The 23,783-nt window shown below is 39.3% G+C and overlaps 1 protein-coding gene across 2 annotated transcripts in view; it reads right to left on the reverse strand.

The window, feature by feature from the left end:
• Positions 1–2,222: 2,222 nt before the first annotated feature.
• Positions 2,223–23,783, reverse strand: part of PPP3CA (protein phosphatase 3 catalytic subunit alpha) — a 305,071-nt gene continuing 283,510 nt past the window's right edge. The window contains exons 11-14 of one of the 2 annotated variants that reach the window (XM_054029504.1): positions 17,217–17,301; positions 9,905–10,002; positions 7,145–7,174; positions 2,223–3,969 (exon numbers count right to left, since the gene is read on the reverse strand). In XM_054029504.1, the coding sequence (XP_053885479.1) occupies positions 3,773–3,969; positions 7,145–7,174; positions 9,905–10,002; positions 17,217–17,301 (410 nt within the window). In that variant the 3' untranslated portion in view covers positions 2,223–3,772. The remainder of the gene's footprint in view (positions 3,970–7,144; positions 7,175–9,904; positions 10,003–17,216; positions 17,302–23,783) is intronic. The other variant, XM_054029505.1, reaches the window with a different exon arrangement.

A 23,783-nucleotide genomic window follows, 5' to 3' on the forward strand; every position in this document is an offset into this window, starting at 1 on the left:
TGGGGCCACTGGACAGGGTTTAGAAACAGTTAACACCTAGTAGTGACCTCTCAAAATGCTCAATAATTTACAAGGAATATTACTATGTTGTTCACAACATGTACATAAAGAGCATTAGGAGAAAAACCCTTTTCCCTATAGAAGACACATAGTGGTTGGAAAAAAATCAAATTTTAAATCTTGCTGTTGGCATCAGCCATTTGTTTGATTATGGCTTATGCAGTAGAGATGAAACGACACAGAGCCATATAGTGGGTATAATGCAGCTGTTTTCTGCCACACCAGCATAATTCGGTCCTAAAGCCAGTGCAAACAGCCCGTGGAGAATCAACTCATTCTAAGGGAATCGTTCAGCGGCACAGACCTCTTACTCCAGGCACACCTCTCTGGTGTAGCAGAGAGAAAAAACCATAGCTGGAGGGAAGGGGGTTGTCAGGTGGATATGTACCATGCTGACCTTTGAATGGCATTTTTAATCCCCTGGACATGTTTGCAGGTGGCATATATTAGAATAACCCTCGGACTGCTCTAATCTAGTGCGGAGGGAATCAAACCTGCATAGAGCAGAAGCCATCTTTGTGTGAGCCTGCACACACCCTGAGACTACACTCTATGCTTTGCTTTATGCCACATCCATGAAACACCTACCAACAGGGAAAAGTGCAGGGTTTTTGAAATAAACCTTCACTACTCTACAGTTCTTTGTTTCCCTGTACTTTTATTTCCAGTTAGATAAGACTTGTAAACTCACTAACTGATCAGGGGCATTGGCTGTTGAGACTGAGCTCACTGGTAAGGTCCATAATCTGGTAAATAAGCATGGCTGGTCAGGCTAAGAGCTATATTGCAATTTCATGCAAACTTTCATATAAGTTTTTTGTAAAGACCATTTGATAATATTATTCCTTAGAACAGATGGATAACTACCCTCTTTTCACCTCTTCTTTGAAGGACTTATTTTTTCTTATTGGGATCTGCAAAAACCAATTATAGATTTATATTATTCTTTTTACCTTCTTATCACTGAGTCCTGGATATCACGGAACAGCTGTGATTTCATCCTATGTTTTATTCTGCCAAATCAATAGGAAACATGGTGAAAGGGGAAAAGAGACTCATATTAACACTGACCTTTTAGTGTTAAGTAAGACACCAAATCAATGGTTAATAATGGCACCTCAAAGGAGAACCGATGCAATATTGATGACCGTTGCTGTTGTGGGCATTTCCTGCTCGAATTAGAGCACAAGAGACTTGGAAGTAGAGGAAAGATGAAGGACACAAAAATGATTAAGAAGCCAGACAGAAGGTTTTAAATTTCATATGTTTGAACAAAATGAAAGTTTTAAATCTCAGCATCTCAAAGAGTTCTTAAGTGTCATTAGAAATTACACTATTTCAGCTTTCTAAGTGCAGAATAGAACTAACTAGGAACGTGTCTAAGATTTGTCTGTTCCACTCGTTCATTTTTAATGAGAGGTCTTCACCAACTCCAATTATATCTTCACAATTTACAAGCCAGAACAAAACAAAACAAAAAAAGAAAAAAGAAAGAAGAATTTAGGATTTCAACTGGATTTTTTTTTAAATGATCAGAATAGAAGAAGAGTATCTTCATGTTCTACTTCAGGGTTAATTCCATAAACTTTCTGTCGATATGAATTTCTATTCAGAAATCTAAAAAAGAAGTGTTGCTTTGCTTCAACATAGAAGGCTTTGGAGGCCTATGTCAACAGAGGGTAATCAGAACATCTAGCCTGGATACAGCGCAGAAATACACTATCTGTTGCTGCATGCTAAATCTGCAATGATGTTAGCTGGAAAGAAGAAAGTGTATTGGAAATATAAGACGCTAGAAAGACCAGTGAAATAGGGCACACAGTAAATTTTTCACATTGTTTGTCAGAATAGTTGCAGTACACAGTGTAGGAGAAAAACAACTTGGCTTGGAATTTTGAGGAAAAAACAGAAATCATGGCAGTTTTCAGCTCTTTATTACAGTTGAAATGTCCGATAACTCTGAAACGACTTGGTAATAAATTATTTTGTCTTTAGTAAAAGGATGACCTTTCACTAGAAGTTTCAAACCATCCTGTGGCTTTTTTCTCCTAAATGGATGTCTTTTCTCCTGTATTAAAAAAAAAAAGGAAACAATGAGAATAAGGTGTGTGTAGGAGCATGGATGCTTGCATACTTGAGAGATTCAGCCAGAGAGAGAAAAGCACCTTAAATTCATGCACATTTTTATTGAGTAGTAATATAAAATGCTTTTTTCATTGTTACAAGTGCATGCTTTGATTGCCAACATTTCAGAAGTCAAATTACAAAGGCAAGGCTGTAGGCTGTAGTGAATTACTTGGGCACTTATACAATTGTTAAAAAATATCAATGGACTGTTTTGTTTCATTTTTCTTTTTTAGAATGAACCATTTGTAACCCGTAACTGATATACAAAGGGAAAAAAGTGAAAAAATTACACATTTTGTGGCACATGACAGAACATAACAAAATGACTAAACCATTATGACATTAACAGTTATCATGCATTTAGAGTTTCACATGTAACTACAAACTTATTTAAATTTCACAAGGTTTGCTAAACATGCTAACCATCTATATGTGCACTGACAAGCTTATGTTAAAAACTTTTTAAGAATACTCTCCCCCTTAGATTTTTCAAAGCTCTTTTTGATTACAAAATTTCAAAGGCATTAAGCATTTTTTTTTTAGAGAATATAAAGTACGCCAGTATACATACATTTCCAGTATAAGTCAGACCACTAAGCGCATTACAGTCCCATACAGGCCTATACAGCCAATTTTTTTCCTTAAAAAACATGCATAGGCAGATTTTTACAGAATATAGATGCTTTTCACTGCACTTAATATGGTGTCTTGTTCACTATACTTAAAAATGCACCACTCATAAATATTTAAATTCAGCAAGCCACAACCAAGACTTGATTTACGAAAAACTGCCCCCCCCAAAAAACAAAAAAAACCCTAAATATAAACAGCAAAAAAAAAAAAAAGATAAATGTTAGCATTATTCCAGTTTTTTTTTTTAAAGTTGAAGAAAAAGATATTTGCTGCCAAATTAGTAAGGTAAGTGTTATATTTAAAGAAGGGCATTGAAGCACACTAAAGAAACCTGAGGTAAGCATAATCTGTACAAAATTAAACTGTCTCTCTCTCTCTCTTTTTTTTTTTTTTTCCTTTTTTGGCATTTTTAACAAATTTGCAACATTCTGTTTTTATATTTTTAAAGACTGCCTAATTTATTTTATAGCCATTGTCTGACAAGAGTAGCAAAACATTATCAATAAATAGTCCTTATTTAGTTTGTACATCATTTTGTTAAAAATGTTTTGATGTCATCCATATTTAGTGCTGCAACTGTAAACGTACAATAGTTAGTAAGAAATTAGACAAAGTTTTCATGTCCAGTAACATAATAAAAGGCCTTTCAGTAACATATCTAGAAGTTCCCAATGCAGTAGGAAAACATGTTCAATTCCCCTAACTTTGCAATATATACCAGCATTAGCTTTCATATTTCTATAAGCATTTTAAAGGCATATCCAAAGGAGGTGTTTGGCCCCCACCCCCCACCCACCAAAATAAAGTTTACGATCTCCTCTTAGATGATATTGTAAACTGACTCCAACACCTGGCTCCCAGAGCAAGTAAGCTATTATCAGAGGCAAGAACATCCAACTGTTGATGTGCAGCAATCCCATCATGCCCTGCAGCTAAAAAAAACAGGAAGTGGTCACTGAATATTACTGCTATTACTGCCATTGCTGTCAGTGCCATTAGTCTCTGAGGAGATTGCCTTGTTGATGGAGTTAAGGTTGGCATCAGATGGCATGGCATCTCTGCGTGGAGGCATCCTCTCATTAATTCGATCTAAGCCTTTGGCTTCTTCAAAACTAGTGATCTTATGCTGTGGTGAGAATCCTTTGATAGCTAAATAAAGGATTATTAAAAAAAAGAAGGAAGTTAGCAAAGTCAAACTGTTGGTATTTTATCAATTTATCAACAGTCAATAGCTGAGAAATTCCCCCATTGTGATGAACAAAATGACAAAAATCTGACACCACAATAGACTTCTTACCGTATTTAGAAAAAACTGAAAAATTAACAACCAATGTCTCTCGCAAACCAAATGTCTTTCAACAAGATTAAATTCTATTTTTTTTTTGTCCACTTGAGTTTGGCTTAAAATATTATGAAGCTGACATGAAGCTACAATTTGTAATTATGAGCATTGCTCAAGGCAAAACATCTATCTATCTATACTTTTTTGTAATAAATTAAAGCCTTACAAACATTGTGTCCAACCTTAGCATCCTTACTCTGGCAAAGATCCCATGGACTTTCAAGGACTTATTTTTGGAGTAAGGACTGAATAAAGACTTACATACTGTGCCAATCAGAAATCATGTATGGCACAGAGTGATCAATTTGATGGATACACATTAAAGATATCAAACAGGGATAGTTCTATAATCCTTTTGGAATGCCTTACAATTTATTAATCACGGATGAACTGCTCATGTGTTACTCAAGAGCAGTAACTTTCCCTGTCATCACATGGGTCCTAGAAAGTAATTTGGTTAAACCGGAGTAATTCAGTATGACATGGACTAAAAATAGTCTTCTGGCATATTTGTTCCTCTTAATGTTGAAAATACATCAGCATAGGACCCAATAACTGAATTTAAAAAGTCAATGAATCTGTCCTTCAGCAAGTACATTTTCATTGATCTCAGCAGGTGTCCACAGATTACGCAAAAGTATCTTTAGAATCTGATACAACTATTGTATTACAGGACTTATTTTTGAAGATACATCTATTTAAAACAGAAGAGAAAAAGGCAATGTAGGCAAAGAGTTGTTGGCAACCATTAATAGAACTTATTGTAGCCTTCCGTGCCTTTTTCTCATCTATTCAAAATCAAATCAATTTACCGTATTTCCAGAACGTTGGTTGCGTTTTTGTTATACTTCTACCTTAACATGCCATATAGCAGAGATAGTGTGTTAGTACCAGGAACCTGCAAACTCGCCGGGACAACAAGATAAAGCAGTTTGAGAGATAAACATTTCCCCTCCCAATCTGACCCAACAGAACCACACCCTACCAAAAAGAAAAGTTTCTGTAAATTCAGCATCCTCTCCCAACTCTGAAGCAACTAGCACTTTTCTTCTTAGTACCTCTTACAAATAAGTCCCTGGTACCAACATACCACTCACTGAATTTTGTGGGGAGCGTGGAAAGCAGCTGTCATGCTGAAATTTTGCCAACCATTCCTGTGCAAGTGTGTGCACTAATTTGTTCCTCAGGATTAATTTCTTTAACCAATTTAATGGATGTTTCATATTTCAAGTAAACTTTGATGTGCCTGGTTTTTTTTGCATATACTATTTTAACATATACTAATTTAACATAATGGTGATTACTCAATTAAAGGGGGAGGAAAAGTGGAAAGAGGGCAAGGCCCACAGCAAAGCTTCTTCTTTAATTCCACCCCCAAAATAAATATGTCTAATGAACACCAATGCCAAACCCTTAAGAAAAGTTTAATGGATGGGTTAAACTGTGTTAAGTTGGAAATCTTGTCTCCTCTTCTGCAGCCTGACCCTTCAAGGTGCTCAGCCCACTGGGAGTTGTGGGTGATGATCATCTCACAGGATCAGGCCCTGGTGAACAACTACAGTGATGCTATTTTTAGCTTATAAGGGGAAATAACCTTTTATCTGGCATTTGTTTGCTTTATTTAGTAAAAATATGTATGGCTAGAGTGGCTACCCAGTGATAATGGCAAATGAAGGAATAACTTGAAGAATGAATATTCCTGGAATGGGGCTTGCATTCAATCAGTTTTATTTCAAGCAGACATATTATAAACCTTAGTGCTGAGGAATGTGCTCTGCTGTAGTTGCTGGTCAGACAACGAGTATTAGCACTTGACACTGAGAGTATACTAAACACGACACATAGTCACAGAAATCACAGAAAACAGCCAAACTGTCAACGAGAATGCACACTGCAGATTAGAATTTGCCAATAGGAATAGATAATTCCAACATAAATAGCAGCTCACTCACTGCTATTTAGAAAGCAGTTGTATTTTCTCTTACTTATTTTGTTCTACAATTATGTTCCCTGCTTTATACAGATCAAAAACAAATTCAAATGGCCAAAAAAGGCACTTTTATCATCATACTAAAATACCATGACAATGAGATTTTGTTTTTTGCTAAAAAGTCAACTATTTTTTAGGGGGGCAAGAACAAAATACAACTGAAAAGAATTTTGTTTTAAAGGGGAACTTTGAAATTCTTCTTCCAAAACTTTTATTACTGATTGCATACTGTATATACATATTTAAATATAAAGTTAGATATTAACAGTATGGTTAATAAAATTGCATGTGGATTAAATTAAAAGGATCATCAATAAAGCACCAAAGTTTGCAATACTGAGCATTCATAAATCTTCCGAGGCAGCCAGTCTTTTTAGATCTGTGGCTTAGATGGTGCTGGTGCTAATGGTTGCTCTAATATAAATACCCAGTCCATTAACTGACACTACCAGAAGAAACGGACATCTTGCAGACAAATGTCTCATGTTGTTTTACTTTTTAGAGAGACATAAAAAACATGTTGAACTGTAACAAAGAACCATTCAAAATTATTTTTTTACTAGTGACTTCAGCCCCACCACCCCCAACCATGTTTATAAAGTTGCGTGTTTTCTTCTTTATCAATGATAGCAGAAAATGATTTGAGGCAGAGAAATGATTCAGCCCTAAGAATACAGCTTATGCGCTATGTGTCAAAGAGCATTTACTAACAGCTGCCGTGTCCCCGTCTCTTTCAGCTAAAAGTCCCCTCGTCCCCTTGTGACGCTACTCAGTACTTACTTTAATGTACACAAATTAGAACATCATTGTACCTTTAAGAAAAAAACCACAACAAAAGACTTTCCCCTTTAAAGCAAGTATACTTTGGTTAATACCGAGCCACAATTGTTAGCCCACACCCACACACTCTGTACAAGCTACAGCAAAATGAATACACCCAGCAGAGCCCTTATCTGTTGCAGCAACAACAGAAAGGGGACTGGCCAATTTACCTTCATCAGCCTCAATAGCCTCAACAGTCGCTGAAGGGAAGAAAGGGGGTAGCAAAACGAATGAGAAAAATGAGCAGAGGATTTTAACGCTAAGAACAAGTCAGTGAATAGCAAAGGAGCTAATAACTAATGTTACTGTAAGTGCTGGATTTCGGCACAGAAGACAACACAGAAATGCCACACAAGGAACAGAAAAAGTCTAGTTTGCAGGCTGGTTTGAGCTGTAGAAAATGTTTTGGGAAGCTGAAGGATTCACAAATTAAACTTTAAGAAAAAACAAATTTGACAAATTTTCTTTTTACTCAAAGAAGTTGACAAAAATATTTTCCATATTGTGCATCTGACCTACACAGTGTGCTGTAAAACTACTGCAGCATTTACCAAAAAAATGTGTCAAAAAGGGCGGGAGGGAAATGGCATAAAGCCAGCAGAAGAAATTCACACCATTTATTATCTCAGTTTGGAGAAAACTTGTTGCTATTAGTACTGCACAGGAGTGAAATGTCATTTAAGAGAAAAGGGCAAAATTTACAACTTGTAATATAAACATTTGTTCTCTTTCCTGACTTAAAAAACCAAAACAATAAGACAGAGGGTTGATACAAACTGTGTCTCTTTTACTTGCAAGTTAGCTCAGTATCAATGCATGTCCCAGCTCTATCTGCATACCTCCCTCATTATACCATCATCTTGGAAATCATTTTTAACATTTTAAATCAGATGGTATTTAACACACTGTAGGGATATATATGAAATTTAAGGCTGCTGGTAGCAAAAAAATAACAGTTTGGTCAGAAAAGAAACTTTTATGGTTAGGCGGTTGCTGCTCTGTAATGTACACCGTTGTTGATCAATTTTTTTAAAAAATATCCCTATTAAAAATAACCAGTCAGTTTGAATTTGTTCTTACAGCCAGAGACTCAGAGGCTGAAGTGGGCAGGAAATGCAATCTATATGGCACAGCCAAGATATTTATTAAGAAATGTTGATAAAAAGACTACTACATTAGAAAACGGATTAAGAGTCAAAGCTTTTAGCTTTTCCCCTTTTCTTCAACTTGAGATGATTTTTTTAAATAAAAAAGTATTTTTTTTGTAGTTATGTTAAATATAGCTTGAGATCAATGCTAAGAGATGTATATTGTCATCCTGTTGCATGGAGAAGTCACCCATGGGAATCCACACACACCACAGTGAGCCTATATCTTGCAGGGTAAAAAGTAAGAGGATGGTAAATCAAGGGACTTGAAAAATAGAAACAAAAATGAAACAAAAACGAAAAGAAATAGAATGACTGTGGTTAGAAATTAAGATGAGTAACTGGATCCAAAGTAGCACCGACACATTAGAAATAAATAGTAACTACTAAAATGTGTACTTCCACAGAACTTATTCGTCAAATTTTCTGTTAATACATATAGTACTATGAAAATGTGCTAACAAACTGTGTAGGTATCAGAATAGTTGGTGAATGGTGTACTCTGTGTTAACTAATGTAATGGTTTGTGTATAGGAATGTTTTACTAAGCCAGAATGCTGCAGTATGAGGGGATTTTCCTTTTAGCCATTTTAACTAGAATTTTTTGGCAATATTCTAAGTTAGTTCGGTTCCTAATTTTTTCACTGGATGACAATAACATTTTCCTTGGACCAAATTCTCTGACAAGTCTAAAGAAACGATAATGAGAAGAGCCTGGATAAAGACCATAATTCTACTGAAATGAGCATTTTAGTGAATCATATTGCAGCATTTTCAAAGCAGAACATTACTCTCTGTGTAATACACAAGTTACAACCTTCTCCCCTCCTCCCACCCAAAAACAAACAAACAAACAAACAAAAAAACACACCACAGAATACCTGAATCTTCTAGGTAAGAGAAAAGAGACAGTAAAGGGAAAAATACAAAGAGAAAGAATATTCCAGGAAGGAAACAGGAAAATAAGAGGCTGAGATTGTGTTAAAAATATAAAGCGAATTTCCATTTCTCACATGTATTGACAACAGAACTATACTATAGAAATATAAAACATTCTTGGGTGCCTGGCATATATTGAATGATAATCAACAAAAAAAAAGAGAGCATATAGTAATGTTAAACACTCTTTTGCAACTCCAAATTCCAAGAGGAATATTACATCAAATGTATCCCTGCTACATACTGACAATATACCTGTAACATGCCTTGCTATAAAATTGGAAAGAAAAAGTGTATTGTGCTTGCATACATAGTGACCAGAGTATTAATAAATCCCTTACTTCAGATTCATGCAGATTGTGAAATTGCTTTCTTTTATGTACCTCTTACATCATCATTTAGAATCGTCAGAAGATAAGTTCCAATTCTAGAACTATTTTTGTTGGTGATTCTCAATGAGGAAGGAGAAGATAGACAGAATACAGTTTGATTGCCATTATTTATGCTGAATCTGCAGTACTGCAAATAGCAAAAGAGTTTTTATAGTCTCTTTTTTTCTTCTATGAACTGTGTGAATTGAAAGTACCTTTATAGGTAATGCTGATTTATCATGTTTGTAAAGTTTATTTTCTGATTTCTCTCTCTGAAAATCAGTGGGACATAATAAGTCTTGGAAAGTGGCCTTATAAGAACTACTCACAAATGAGCAAGTACTACAAACCATCTGTTTTATTTTGTACTTTAATTTTTTCCTTTGAAAGACTGTGATTATTTTTCCTTGGCATCTGCAGTTCAGTCTATCGTTTCATACATGTAATGGCACACAAAGACAAACATGCTTACCGCTTTGCAGAGTTTGCTTCCCTCCAGAGAGTACACCGCTGGGCAGCATTCCTGTTGGAGTCAAACCTTTCAGTGTCAGCACGCTCTCACTCTCTTCTCTGTAGAGGGGAAAAAGAAAATCAGTATTTTTTCTTTTCTAGGATTGGAACACAAGCGGTTGGACTGAGGAAAATTTTTGTTTAGTAATAATGCAACAATACAAGTTGCATCCTCATCTTAGTGCCGTTTTAATGTTTAGGCTGTCTTTCCAGGGGGCAAAATTCACCCTTGTGCAAAGGGCCTGCATGAGGCACCACTGAAGTCTCACGTATGCCCTACTTGAGGTTTCAAGTGGCGTATAGGTCTTGCCCAGGTCCTCTGCACAGTACTGGATGTGGGCTGTTATTCAGCTAATAATGTAACTTGGCCCTGTAGAAGTAAGTATGCAAATATACAGAGACACTGTAATGTTGCTGTAAACCAGGGGTGGCCAAATTGGCTTGCGACCCACATGCGGCTCTTTTACAGTTAAAAGTGCAGCTCGTGGAGTGCCCCCCCACCCATTCTCCACCTACCTGACTGTGGGGGAGGGAAGAGAACTCGGGAACTCTGCCTTATAGCAGGGTGGTGGGGTAGGGGCTTCTGCCTGGCGGGGAGGTGGGTTTCGGGGCCTTAGCACCGCGGGGCGCACCTGCCGGGGCTCAGGCCTTCAGTAGGTGCAAGGCTGAAGCCGAGCCCTGGTAGGTGCCTCCTGCAGGGCAGAAGCCCCAAGCCTCAGCAGGCAAGCCCCGGCTCTCAAACTTCTGAAGATTGTCATACGTGGCTCGGAGGGTCAGTAAGTTTGGCCACCCCTTCTCTAAGCCATCAACATGGGAGCAGTGGGACGAGAGGAGTAATAGCATTTGTTAGCAACACATTTAACCCCTTCCTATGCTACACTCCCCCAAATCAGGACTTTTTTTAACCATCATCTAGACTAATAGCCAGGGATGTAATCAGTTGCTTGTCAGTCATTATAAGGTACCCAGCAATAAGCAAAAGCATTAAGTTGATGGGAAGTTTTAGTCTCAACTTCACCACTGCTACTGTGACAATGACAGTAAATTAGCTTAGTTCATGCACTCAAGGAAAATCATTTTAGGAAATTTGAGGAGTGAGTTTGGCAGGTTTCCAAATATAGAAGTGTAAAGTGTATCATTTTGAATGCACGAGAAACAGCATAAGGAAGAACTCCTCATCACAATGACTGAACAGCTTGAAAAGAATCTCAATATTGCTTTAAAGAAGTATAATGTTGTTTGAATTGATACTTGCTTACAGCAAAAACTGAAAACTGCCCCAATTTCTTTAAGAGAAGCAAATTTTGATGTATTTTCTTTGAAATGTGAAATTATGTTAATCTGATGGAAGCCAAAATGCACACACACAAATGCAGAATTTGGCCCCAAGTGTACTAGATGGTAATGTATTTTTCTCCACTAACACCAAGAGCTGTCAAGTAAGTATTGTTTTTGTTTAGTAATAATGCAAGGCCCATAGATTTCTGTATGTAAGAGCTTGTCTCTCTCCCCTGCAGCATATTCATTTTAGATTCTACTTACAGCATGAAGATTATGCAGATTGTTTTCATGATTTAAGAACCCAAGTCAGATTCTCTCTTCCTCTATACTCCAATCAGGGCACAAGCAAAGGTTTGAATGTCAAGCAGAATTAACACTGCATTTGTATCACATTAAAGGGTATTAAACACTAAGCAAGGTTGAAAGCCCTCAGTTGATAATCTATTTCTGAGAGAAAATTCATAACCTGCGTTTTGAATTGTCACTTCGCCTCATTTGTGATTGATCTTGGAAAAGGATTCCAATATTTCTTATGGATTTACCTTTACAGGGTGTTTGTACACAGTATTTTCCTGCCAATTCTGTTTTGATGAATTAAGAATATATTGGGTATTTCTCAAGCACCTACTGTAACACAGTATTTTTTTTTTTTTTTGCTAACCCTGAATTGCAGCATAGCCGCCTTTTCCCTTTTCTTTTGCTGTTTAGGTATTTTATTTCCACCATAAAAATATGATCAAAAATATAATTCACTTGACATTATTTATGTGGTCCTATCATGAAGCACTGATGTCATGTAGAAATGGTGGCACTTGTGGCATTATGTGACGTATCCTAAACCTACCTTTGTATGATGACTTTTTCTTAGGGAAATTAGCAAAAGAGTGAAATGTCATTTTAACCCCTGATTTTGAGGTGGATCTTATACTTTATGAGCTTCACATATGTGGAAAGCAGCTTTCTATCCAAGTTATGTCAAAATGGCAATGTGTCAACTCACCTTCACGGTGTATAGCTAAGGAGGTTATGGCTATTCTGGCTCAGAAGCTGATGATCCGGATGTGTTCATACTGTGTGTGAAGTGCAGTAGTATATGATTTTCTGGATGTCTAAAAAAGCCTTTTTTGGAACTGGCTAAAAATAGTTTTAAGGCGCAGCAGAGACTTAAATAAGTAGAAGTGAAGATCCCTGGGCAAAAGACACCAGAAATTGGGGGTGGTTCCAGGTCCTAGTGTGACCTCTACCAACCCATGTCCACAAAGGAGTGGCAGATCTGAGGCAACTAGGGAAATATCGTCTAGAAGAAATTACTATAAGGTGAGTACACAATTGGTTGAAAAACCATATTCAAAGAGTAGTTATCAATGGTTTGCCATCTAACCAGGACAACAGATCTAGTGGAATTCCTCAGGGGACTGTCCTGAGTCCAGTACAATTCGATATTTTTCATTAATGACTTGGCTAATGGAGTGAAGAGTATGCTTATAAAATCTGTGGATGACATCAAGCTGAGAGGGATTTCAAGCACTTTAGAGCACAGAATTAGAATTCAAAATGACCTGGACAATTTGGAGAATTGGTCTGAAAACAACAAGATTAAATTAAATAAAGCCAAGTGCAAAGTAGTACACTTCGGAAGGAAAAAAAAATCAAATGTGTAACTACAAAATGGGAAATAACTGGCTAGGTGGTAGTACTACAGAAAATGATCTTGGGGTTTATAGTGGATCACAAATTGAATATGAGTCAACAATGTGATGCAGTTGCAAAAAAAGGTTAATATCATTGTGAGGTGTGTTAACTGCAGTGTCATACGTAGGATGTAATTATTCCACACTTCTCGGCACTAGTGAGGCCTCAGGTGGAGTGCTCTGTCCACTTCTTGGTGCCATACTTTAGGAAAGACGGGGACAAACTGGAGAGAGTCCAAACGAGAGCAACAAAAATTATAAAAGGTTCAAAAAACGATCTATGAAGAAAATATAAAAGAACGGGTACGTTCAGTCTTGGGAAAAGAAGATTGAGGGGGGACCTCACAACAGACTTCAAATGTGTAAAGGGTTGTTATAAAGAGGATGATGATCAATTGTTCTCCATGTCCATTGACAGTAGGACAACAAGTAATCAGCTTAATCTGCAGCAACTGAGATTTAGGTTAGATATTAGGAAAAACTTTCTAACTATAAAGATAGTTAAGTATTGTAATAGGTTACCAAGGGAGGTTGTGGAATACCCACCATTGAATGTTTTTAAGAAAAAGGTTAGACAAACACCTGTCAAGGATGGCCCTGCCTCAGCAAGGAGGGAAGGTTTAGATCAGGGGTCGGCAACCTTTCAGAAGTGGTGTGTCAAGTCTTCATTTATTCACTCTAAATTTAAGGTTTCGCGTGCCAGTAATAAGTCTCTATAAGTCTCTATTATATAACTAAACTATTGTTGTATGTAAAGAAAACAAGGTTTTTAAAGTGTTTAAGAAGCTTAATTTAAAATTAAATTAAAATGCAGATCTGATTAGTTTAGTGCAGTGGTTCTTAACCTGGGATGCAATATGCCCTTTCTGGGGGCGCGAGACATGCCAGATTTTTTTAGAAGGTAAATCATCGAAAACACAAATTAAGTACAGGCACATAAGTACAACTACTTTGTTTCATCAAACCTATGTATTTATTAACATTATACATGTTTTAATGATTACTGTAATATACAAAGTTTTTAAGTTTTCAAGTTTTTAAGCTAATTGTAGTGTAATTTTTGATAAGGGATGCAGAGCGCTGGGACCAGGCCAGGAGCAGAGCCCTGGGCTGGCTGCTGGTACCCCAGACCGGCAGGAGGTCTGAGCAGGGCCAAAGGCCCGGATCCCGGCTGGCAGGGGGCCAGGTGGCTGGAACCCCAGACCAGCAGCGAGGTGAGTGGGGCCAGCAGCAGGGACCCCGGCTGGCCAGAGGACGGCGGCTGGAACCCAGACCACTCAGCCCGCCGCCGTTCTCTGCCAGCCGGGGTCCTGGCCAGCGGCCTGGCTCAGCCTGCTGCCGGCTGGGGGTTCTGTTCACACAGGTGGGCAGTGGGCTGAGCGGGGCCGGCGGCCGGGACCCTGGCCTGCAGCAGCGTGTCACTGGCTGCCTACATTTTTCTAGTATAAGATCCCTAGGTGCCTATGCCAGGCAAGCTGCAACCTCACTTTAGGCATCCAGATGCCTAAACCCCAGTGCGATTCATGGACTGGGAAAATAGGGGCATTCCTCTGCCTAACTTGCCTGTGGGGCCTGATCCAGTAAGTGTGCTCTGAGTTTGCTTACTGGATCGGGCCCCTGCAGGTGAGCTCACTCAAAAATGGCTGGTAGAAGGAGGTGGTGCCAGGGGGATTAAGAGGACATTCCTCATAACTTTTTAGCCCAGTGGTTAGGGTACTCACCTGGGATGCAGGAGACCTTCAGTTCAAGTCCTTTCTCTGAATGAAGGGGAGAAGGTAGTTGAACAGGGATCTGCCACCTCTCAGGTGGAGTGCCCTAATCACTGCTCTATAGGGTATTCTGATATCTCTAGCTGCACCACTGTAAATAATGAAAGAGTGTTTGGGGGAGAGAGAGAGCACACATGTGCAAGCATGAGAATGACTCTGTAGCCTGGTGGCTGGAGAACTCACCTGGGAGGTGGGAGACCAGGATCCAGTCCCCCTTGCTCCAATGACTTTTAAAATTATTTATCCGCAGTGGAACAGCTTCAACAGGAGAGTCTGAGGAAGCCCCAAATCAGAATACTCTAAAGCCCAGTGGTTTGGGCTGCTCCAAAATCTTTACCCCCTCACCTGGAGGGGGGAGCTTGAACTGGGCGGTCTCCCATATCCCAAGTGAGTACCCTAACCTCAGGGCTAAAGGTTATGAGGGAAATAGTCTTTGTCCTCCTCCTCTTCCCTCTCCGTCAAGAATCCCAAGCAGAAGGATGCACCTCCTGCAGCTCAGACTTAGGCACTCATCTCCCTGAGAGGGGCAGGGCTTAGGACACATTGTTCTTCTTGGCATCGCCCATGCCAGCTGAGACAGAGAGCTGCCCAGCATGCTGGTTTTTGTGATATTCTGAAAGACCTACCTCTCCCTAACCATTGTATAGGGAGGGTAAGCACCTAACTCAGGTTTTGTAGATTACAGTGGTTTTCTACATGCCTAAAATGTTATCTGATAACCTAGCCCTCAGTGCTTACGGTGCTTAACAACAGATCTGCTTTATTATGACTCTGGTTCTAATTGGCTGTGGATAACAAGAGCTTCATAGTGCCCCACCCAGATTTTCTGTCTAGGAAGCTCAGCCCTTAAAGGCATAGTCCTCAATACCAAAGTTGTGTCTGCTCTTTATGGATATTAAAGGTCCAGACCTGAAAAGCACTGAATTGCTCCTGCAAGGAGCTGAGTGCCATCAATATTCACTAACTTCAGCATGCTCAACAGCTTGAAGAATCAGGTACCACAATTTCCCATCCTTCTGTACCGTTATGCAGTGTGCTGTGATCTTCCAGAGATACAGAAATGCAACCATCTCTGATGCAGAAGGCAATAGAAATGAAGGTTGGTCTTGCTTTGAACCCGGGGTTGGAACAGATGACCTCCTGACGTCTCTTCCAACCCTAATCTTCTATGATTCTATGAAATCTCTTGTGGATATACTTCTTTTAAAGTAATTTGGAATTTTTGTGATGAAAGAGGTTGTACATGTAAGGCCAGGATTTTCAAGCGTGCTTCAAATTTTGCCCTAATTGAAATACAGTATTTAAAAGGAGGCTGGTTTTCAGAAAGCGTTGAAACTCTGAAAATCAGATGTCTTTAAGGGGTCAGACTAGGTGCACAAGAATTGAACCACCTCCAACTGAGCACCATTAGTTACTCTTGAAGTCTGTACCATGTAGCATAAATTGTTAGTGTATTTATTAAATACCAAATAAATCAGATGAGCATCCAATATCAAACTCTTTTGTAGGTTTTAGTCTAGACTTTTATTAAGCCTTTTCCATGATAAAAGATGCTCAGAAACATAAGCTGGGTGCCACAGAGTCTACTCTTGGAGGTTATGGTACGAAGTCCTCTGTCTCAATATGCTATTTAAGACCCTGATTCTGAGGTCTGCAACATGTGGGCCACCAGCTGTGCCCACACTGCCCACTCATTGTAAATTGCAGGACACAATCAAGTGATTCCAGTTAACGTCATCTGTAATCTTGAGCGTAGCCTTCACATATTTGTTTTTTTGCCTATCATACCCCTTACTTGAAAAAAAAAAATATCACATCAAATGACATTAAGAAACACACTTGAAAAAACAAACATTTTGCATTAAATGCAATAGCTATAAAAGAATTGCAGAATTGCACGAGGAAAAATTCCTTCTGCTGAGATGAAGAAAATGAGTTTTCCAGAAAGAGCTGTAAGAATAGCACTGTACCATATGTTTTCTATTCTACTTAGAAACATCAGCTAGAAAGTTCTAAACTTTAGGCAGCAATTAGTTCCTCCTGCTCATGTGTTATTGGAGCAGTGGAGATCAAGGGTAACAAGTTGCTATTGTTTGTGTTCATTTCCTGGAGTTTTAGTTAAATGAACCTGATGCTTTCATCTTTAAACATATTCACAGTAGCAGCAACTGAAATGGGTGACAAAGTGTGACAGGAGGCTTCCTCTTTAATGAGACATGTGTTATGCCTCGCATACTCTCCCCGCATTGAACTTTCATAGCCGAGTGGCTAACAGAGTGAACTGTACACTTGTAGAGAAAGATTCTTAATAAAAAACTCTGGATGTTGAGAATTTTAAAGGAAGTTTAACGGAAGTGCTGTGGAAGGAACTTGGTATTTCAGAATATTAGCAATTGACTGTTCACAGACAACGCTGGATAGCACTTTGCAAAAGGGCTCAATGCATCTTGTTTGATTGGCATGCTGAAGCATCAAAAAGTTACTAACTGGGCAACGACACAGCGTTCTGGCAACTTAAAAAAAGAAGTCCTACCTTAGGACAGAGAACACTCTGGCCATCTTTCCTATTGCTCGGATCTTGTTCCTAATAACCTCCTTTCGAGCTGCAGCTGTTGCTCCTATGTAAAAAAAACATTAAAATAAAAGGTAGTAACTTATAAGCACTATATCACCACTTTGTATTTTGAACACAAGTCTTTTACAAATCTGATGCATGTCACAGTATATTGATAGTATACTTAACTCTATCTTAGTGCAGTTTGCCAAACTAAAGAGCCATCTCTGTAAGGGAAGTTTAAAATCCCAATTTTGGTAATTTACAGTTGAAAATGTTTCCATCACTTCTGGACATTCCAGCCATCATATTATAAGTCCCCTGATAAATGCATGTGATTATTTTCCTGCTACCCATTAAAGCAGCTTGGTTCTCACCCCTGTAAATTCATTTTGTGCTTCAAAAGTTGGGAACCTCACCAAATCATGGTAAAAACAAGGTCCTGAAAAACGAGTCAATCAAGATGCTAAAAACAGCATTGAATTAATAACAGTATCTGTACCCTGAAATATCTTCAAGGTTTTATTTAGAAACAGTTAACAAAAATGATACAGCTTAAATGTAATTCTTAATCTTGCCACTTCAAATGAAAATAATAGACAATTCGCAATTATGGCTCAGCTTCATTAGACAGAGCAAAACATATCATATAATATTAGGCATTAGCACATATTTCAATTTGTGGCCTCTGTCCCTGGGATAAAGTCCTTTCCTTTGCTTTTGGACATCTATAACTCATTCACTCTCTATTCTCTTTCCTTCATTGCTATAGCATCTAATATGCTGCTACAGAATATTTTCTGGTACTCCAAATCCTGTTGCCCAAACCCATATGCTCTCACAATACCAGGAAGTACTGAGATAGAGCAGCCTCATTACATTGTTACATATTAGAACATATTACATTAAGGGCTTGTCTACACAAACAGTCCACTGCAAGCTGGGGTGGAACAGATGATTTCTTCTATAAGTGCACTTTATGAACAGACATGAGGGATACAGGTTGAGCCTTTTGGGGCCTACTGATGAAGAATGGGGGAAGGGAAGCCTGTCTGCATTCATTGCCCTTCTCCTCCCCCACTCCTCCAACGTTGCACCCACATCCTGAAGCAGTTGACTGAGGGGAGCAGACCAGCTGCTTACACCTAAAGGCATGTTGGTGGGGAAGGGAAAGCCACAACAACAGACCACCCAAGGTGAAGGAAGGAAGGTCTGAGTGTGCAAATATGTTCAGGTCTCATTTAAGTGTGCTGGCAGCACCACTGTAGTTAAGGTTGAAATGAGCTTGCCATTTAACAGCAGATTTCTCTAACTGCTCTAACATCCATATATGTATTGAGGTTTCCTTGAAAATAGCTGCTTCTCATTGGGGCCAGGTTAGGGTTAGTAGTACAAATTTGGGGTAATTTGAGCAAAGGGATCCTGAGATAGTGCCCCTAAAAAAAAAAAATCTGACAGTATAATTTCCAGTTAACTTTTTTTTTCTTTTTTGCTCACACCTGTGGTTCAAACTACTATACTGGTCCACATCACCTGATACCACCCTATTAGGTCTGATCTCAGCTAGCATCAAGTGCCACATCGAGGAAGCAACTTTTTAGAAGTTACTAGGGGTTAAAGATAGCTCTAGAAACTGACACGAGCCTGGGCGATGTGCTACACCGAATGATCTGTGAAGACTCTGCAGGACTGCTGCTCCAAGGTGGACAACTGTGTGTACAGGGGCCCTCATGTCGGAGTCACTCGGAAGGCAACAGGCTGTAGTCGCAGACCCCAAGGAATATGTACTTGAGTCCTGGCCTTGGCAAATTTCTGAGAATGTCTGCTGGACACATTACTACTTTTTGCCTGTCTTTTGCTTTGGGTTACGAGCTGCTAAAGAGCTTCTTTGGAAGTTTTGCCCCAAGAACAGCGCTTTCTCTTTACGAGTCAATATTTTAGAGTGTTCTGAAATCCACATGCATACTAATGTTGTTTTGATAATTATGGTACCTCCACTGGGCCAGGGTTAGAGTTAGTGGTGCATCTTTGAGGTCATTTAATCAAGTGGTTCCTGAGACACAGCCCCCTCCCATAAGGAGCTGATTTTAATATGGAAATTTTAGAGCAATTTAAATATGTACAGAGATTGTCTTGAAAACTCGTATGTAGCAACAGGAATTAATGTAGCTATTGTAGTGCAAATTGAGAGTCACTTGATCAAGGGTTCCAGAAATGCAGCCATTTGCTTCCTCTTCACTCCCCCATCCCATGAGTGCTACATAATTTGCAAAGTGCTCTAAAATCTATTTGCAGAGGTATATTGCCTTAAAATTGGCATGCTAAAATCAAGGCTGGAAGAGAACTTGCAATACAAATTCGGGGTTATTTGATCAAAAGGTTCCCAAGACAAAGCCTCCACAGAATGGACTTCTTTTGATTTTCAAAGTACTCTAAAATCCACGCACATAGTGAGATTATCTTGAACACTGGTAATACCACAACAAGGGTACGGGTATGCTATGTGATTCAAATTTGGTGTCATTAATTAAGGAGTTCCTCAACTACAACTGCACTCAAAAGATCTGATGTTAATATTCTAATTGCCCTGAAACGCACATGCTTAGGGAGCTAGTCTTAAAATTTATATTTCACACCAGAGGCTGGGATAGATTTTTGAAGATGGGGGAAGCGAGCATGTATTGAAATGAATGGGGCAATTCACAGCTATGTTGCAGTGGGTTGTGCAAATTCCTGTCCCCCTACACTAGCCCATGAAGTAAATTAAGAAGTCTGGGGCTACCCTCCTGTCTTCCATGGTATCTCCACCTGGCAGATGTGCTCTATAGCCCTTTGGTTACCACTTTCCCTCCCCTCCATATGACCCCTCCAGCTCCAGTAGGGGCATGGCACAGCCAGGAGGACAGAACTAATAGCTGAGTGGTGGTGAGATGTTCCCAGGAAGACCTTCTCCCTTCTGTCCCCCACATACAGATGCCACTCAGTTATGTCCCCCACACTACCACTACTTCCTCAAAAGACAAGGGAAATTCACTGCCCCAAAACGTCATTAAAACAGAGGTTGACTGCCAATGCCATGTACTGTTCCAGAAGCTGAGTGCACCTACATTTAAAACTCTGATGACCTCATGAAGTAGTTAAGGTAAAACAAACTTAAACCTCCAAAACTGGGAGATACAGGATTAAGGAAATGTTTCCTAAATCAGCACACCCACATGGCATTCTGCCCCCTTTCAGCAATGCCCCAATGAGTCCCTGGGGGAGATCATATAACTGTACCCATCCCAAATATTTGGAGGACAGTGTGCAACATATACAGGCATAGTGTGGGGAAAACTCTCAGGCCTTGTCTTGACTAGGATAAAGATTAAGATTCGGTACAACCTACTTTCAACCACTTTGCCCAGTCCATTCAAACCACCAAAGTCTTGCCTGGTGCTAACATCTATTCATCTTTGTCTTAGGGATTGCCTTTGGGACAGCATCTTTGGATAGTCCTGACTGAGTCTTTGGTACAGTGTCATGTGTACCACCAGACAGCTAGAAATCCTCAGGGCAATTGCGCAGCAGAGGAGAGATAGGGCGCATGGCACTGTGTGAATGTCATTGTAGAAGAAGGGTTCTGCTGAGGACTGACAATACATAAGAGAGCACAGACATGGGATGAAACACTCATAGTCCCATGTCGTCTTGACATACCTAGCGGAACATCAGTTTCTGGAGGTGACTGTGGCAGCCACTCTAATAGCATTAAAACTCCACAGATATTTTTATGACTCTTTTATTCATTGTTAGATTTTAGACCAAAGAGGGGCCATTACGATCATCGACTTTGGCTTCCTGCATATCACCACCCAGAAAACGGGATCCTTATTTCCTCTAGCTGTAGCTGCACCTTTTCTCAGAGCCCCAGCAACCTGCTGCAACTTATTTCTGGATCAATCCAGCTACAGCTAACACAGCAAGCGTCAGTAGGAAAGTATGGAGAGGAACAATGTTGTTGGCTACAACACAGAATAACACTGCCCAACACAGAAAAGGCCAGATTTTGTCACAGGGTGCCTATTGCTGATTGCAGAGGGCAGAGTTAAAGTTGTGTAGCAGTAGCAGTGTGGTCCCATGGGACCATTATCTTATCTCTATAGTTCCAGATTTTTAGAGGCTTATGTACAGGTGCATTTGACATTCTGGACTGACATGAGCCAATGTAGTCAACCTTAACGCTACATTAATTAGTGACATTATTTATGGAAGTCTTGCACACTGAATTAGTTACAATTCAGCATTACCACAAAGCACAAATACCGTATGCACTTCCAAAGAAAATAACCACTTGAGTCAGGCAAACAAAATTCTGATATCTTAAAAAAAAATTACCTCCAGTTTATAAAAGTCCCACATTATAAAAAAGTACCAGATCTTCAAATGATCATCATCATCTTAGGAGTGCACTCCTATAGAGCTCTGAGTGAAAGAAAAATGGAACTTGCTGAATGTCCAAGAAACAGACAACTTCTATGTAAACTGAAGTCTTAGCTGTCCAAGCTCCGAATGCAAAAAGAAAAATACTCCATAAATGCAGATCTTTCAGTCCCAGAACTCAATAGGAAAATTAAATGAAAATTCCTATTTACAATTCACATTAAATTAATGAAATACCTATCAATGCTTTAACCACCCAACTATTTCATTCACAGATGCCAGAACAGTGGTGGTGAGGGGAGGAAATAATGCAGTTAGGTGGGAGAAGGTAAACAGACACAGAGAAATTCTTGCAATCATTTGTAGATGAGTAAGGTCAGGGCCGGCTCTGGCTTTTTTGCCGCCCTAGGCAAAAAAGCCACCTGCCAGTGTGACAGGGGAGGGCGCAATCCCTGACTGGCCAGAGCGCCGGGAGGAGGGCAGAGAGCCCGGCCGGGGCTCTCCGCTCTCCCCAGCGGCCAGAGTGCCGGGGGGAGGGTGGACAGCCCCCAGCGGCAAGAGCGCTGGGGGGGAGGGCGGCGAGCACATGCTTGGTGGGCTGGTGCCTGGAGCCGGCCCTGAGTAAGGTGCTCAGATACTGTGGCAACGGGTATGATAGATGGAAGCCCAGCAAAAAGCAATGCGCCCCTAGCCTCTAACATGTATCTTGCTTCTCTACAGTTGGAGCATATACAGTGACTACAGCTAAAAGCATTTAAGGTGAAATCCTGACATCACTGAAGCCAATGACAAAACTCCCATTAAGACCAGGATTTCACACTCTCCCTGTGTAGTTATAAGTATCCTACAGAGAACTGGAGACTTTTGATAAAACTACATGAAGATTTGCTGAGCACTTTACAGAGCCTGCAGAGAAATAATTCTCCCAATCTGTGAGTTTTCCACACATTTCAGTTGATGGCAATGCAGTTGTTATACAACCCAGCTCAGTTGCCTATCTTGTTTAATAAGCTACTGCCAATTTCTCAATTGCAGCTAAACTCAGGATGGACTAAGAGCACAATTGAGAACACAAAGTTTTATAAGATGGTACTCACTAGTATTAACAAGATGTCTAGGTGGCAGGATTGTTATTTAGATGTGTTAGAAATTGTGACAAGAGTCTACAATTTTTTCCCCATACTTGTGCTAGTGTATTTTATTTTCTGTGCTCCTATGAACAATAGCTCAAAGCGTTCAGAACCAGAAATAAGCCCAACTCTTTCATCCTTCATTAAAGAAAATGCCATGACCTCAAGAACTGTACTAGGTAGTAACAGACAAACTGTGTGATTGACACAGCAACATGTCATGCAGTAGGTGGAAATTAACCTTTTACCCCAAATACTGCACTTTTTCAAAAATGTAGGCATGGGCTCCACACACAAAACATTCTGATTGGTGCATATAATTTCACAGCCATTCAGGAAAATACATGTGCAAGTTATGCACCCAACCCAATACATGTATTCAGTTACCACCATTTGTGTGCTCAAGTATTGTAACTGTATGAACAAGCACAGGAGTGCTTTTATGTATAGCTCCTGAGCCCTATCATCAATCATGAACATTTTGCCTTTTACTGTTTTGGGACATCTATTAAACATACCATTGTTTCCAGGTATTTTTAATAAAATAGAGTAACTATTTCACCTGTCCTGAAATCACAAGTCTGTATCTTAAAATGTAAAATGAAGACAAATGTTTTAGAACCGTCTTTCCAATAAAAGACTACCTTTTGTTCTGTTAAGTGTTAGTGAATCATTCTAAACAATAAGGAAGTGTGGGTTAAAAGTCATCACCATGAAACAAGGATCACCTAATATTAGAAATAGTTAAATGAAAGATTTAAATGACAATTTAACAGTAGTCAATTTCTCTTCTTCAGGGATTACAAGGGCTTATTTCTACTTGAACTACTATGTAATCTCAGTTTTCTTCAACTAGAATTGAATTCTCAAGAAAGAAAGACAGTTTTTATTCCCTTTTCTTTCTCTTTTTTTCTTTTTTAAGAAACAGCCTCCACCTACTCGGTTTGTCTTTAGACCTCTAATCACCTGAGAGCATCCCTTTTCTTGTGTGTTA

Source organism: Malaclemys terrapin, chromosome 5 (genome assembly GCF_027887155.1).
Source record: "Malaclemys terrapin pileata isolate rMalTer1 chromosome 5, rMalTer1.hap1, whole genome shotgun sequence".
NCBI classification, from domain to species: Eukaryota; Metazoa; Chordata; order Testudines; family Emydidae; genus Malaclemys; species Malaclemys terrapin.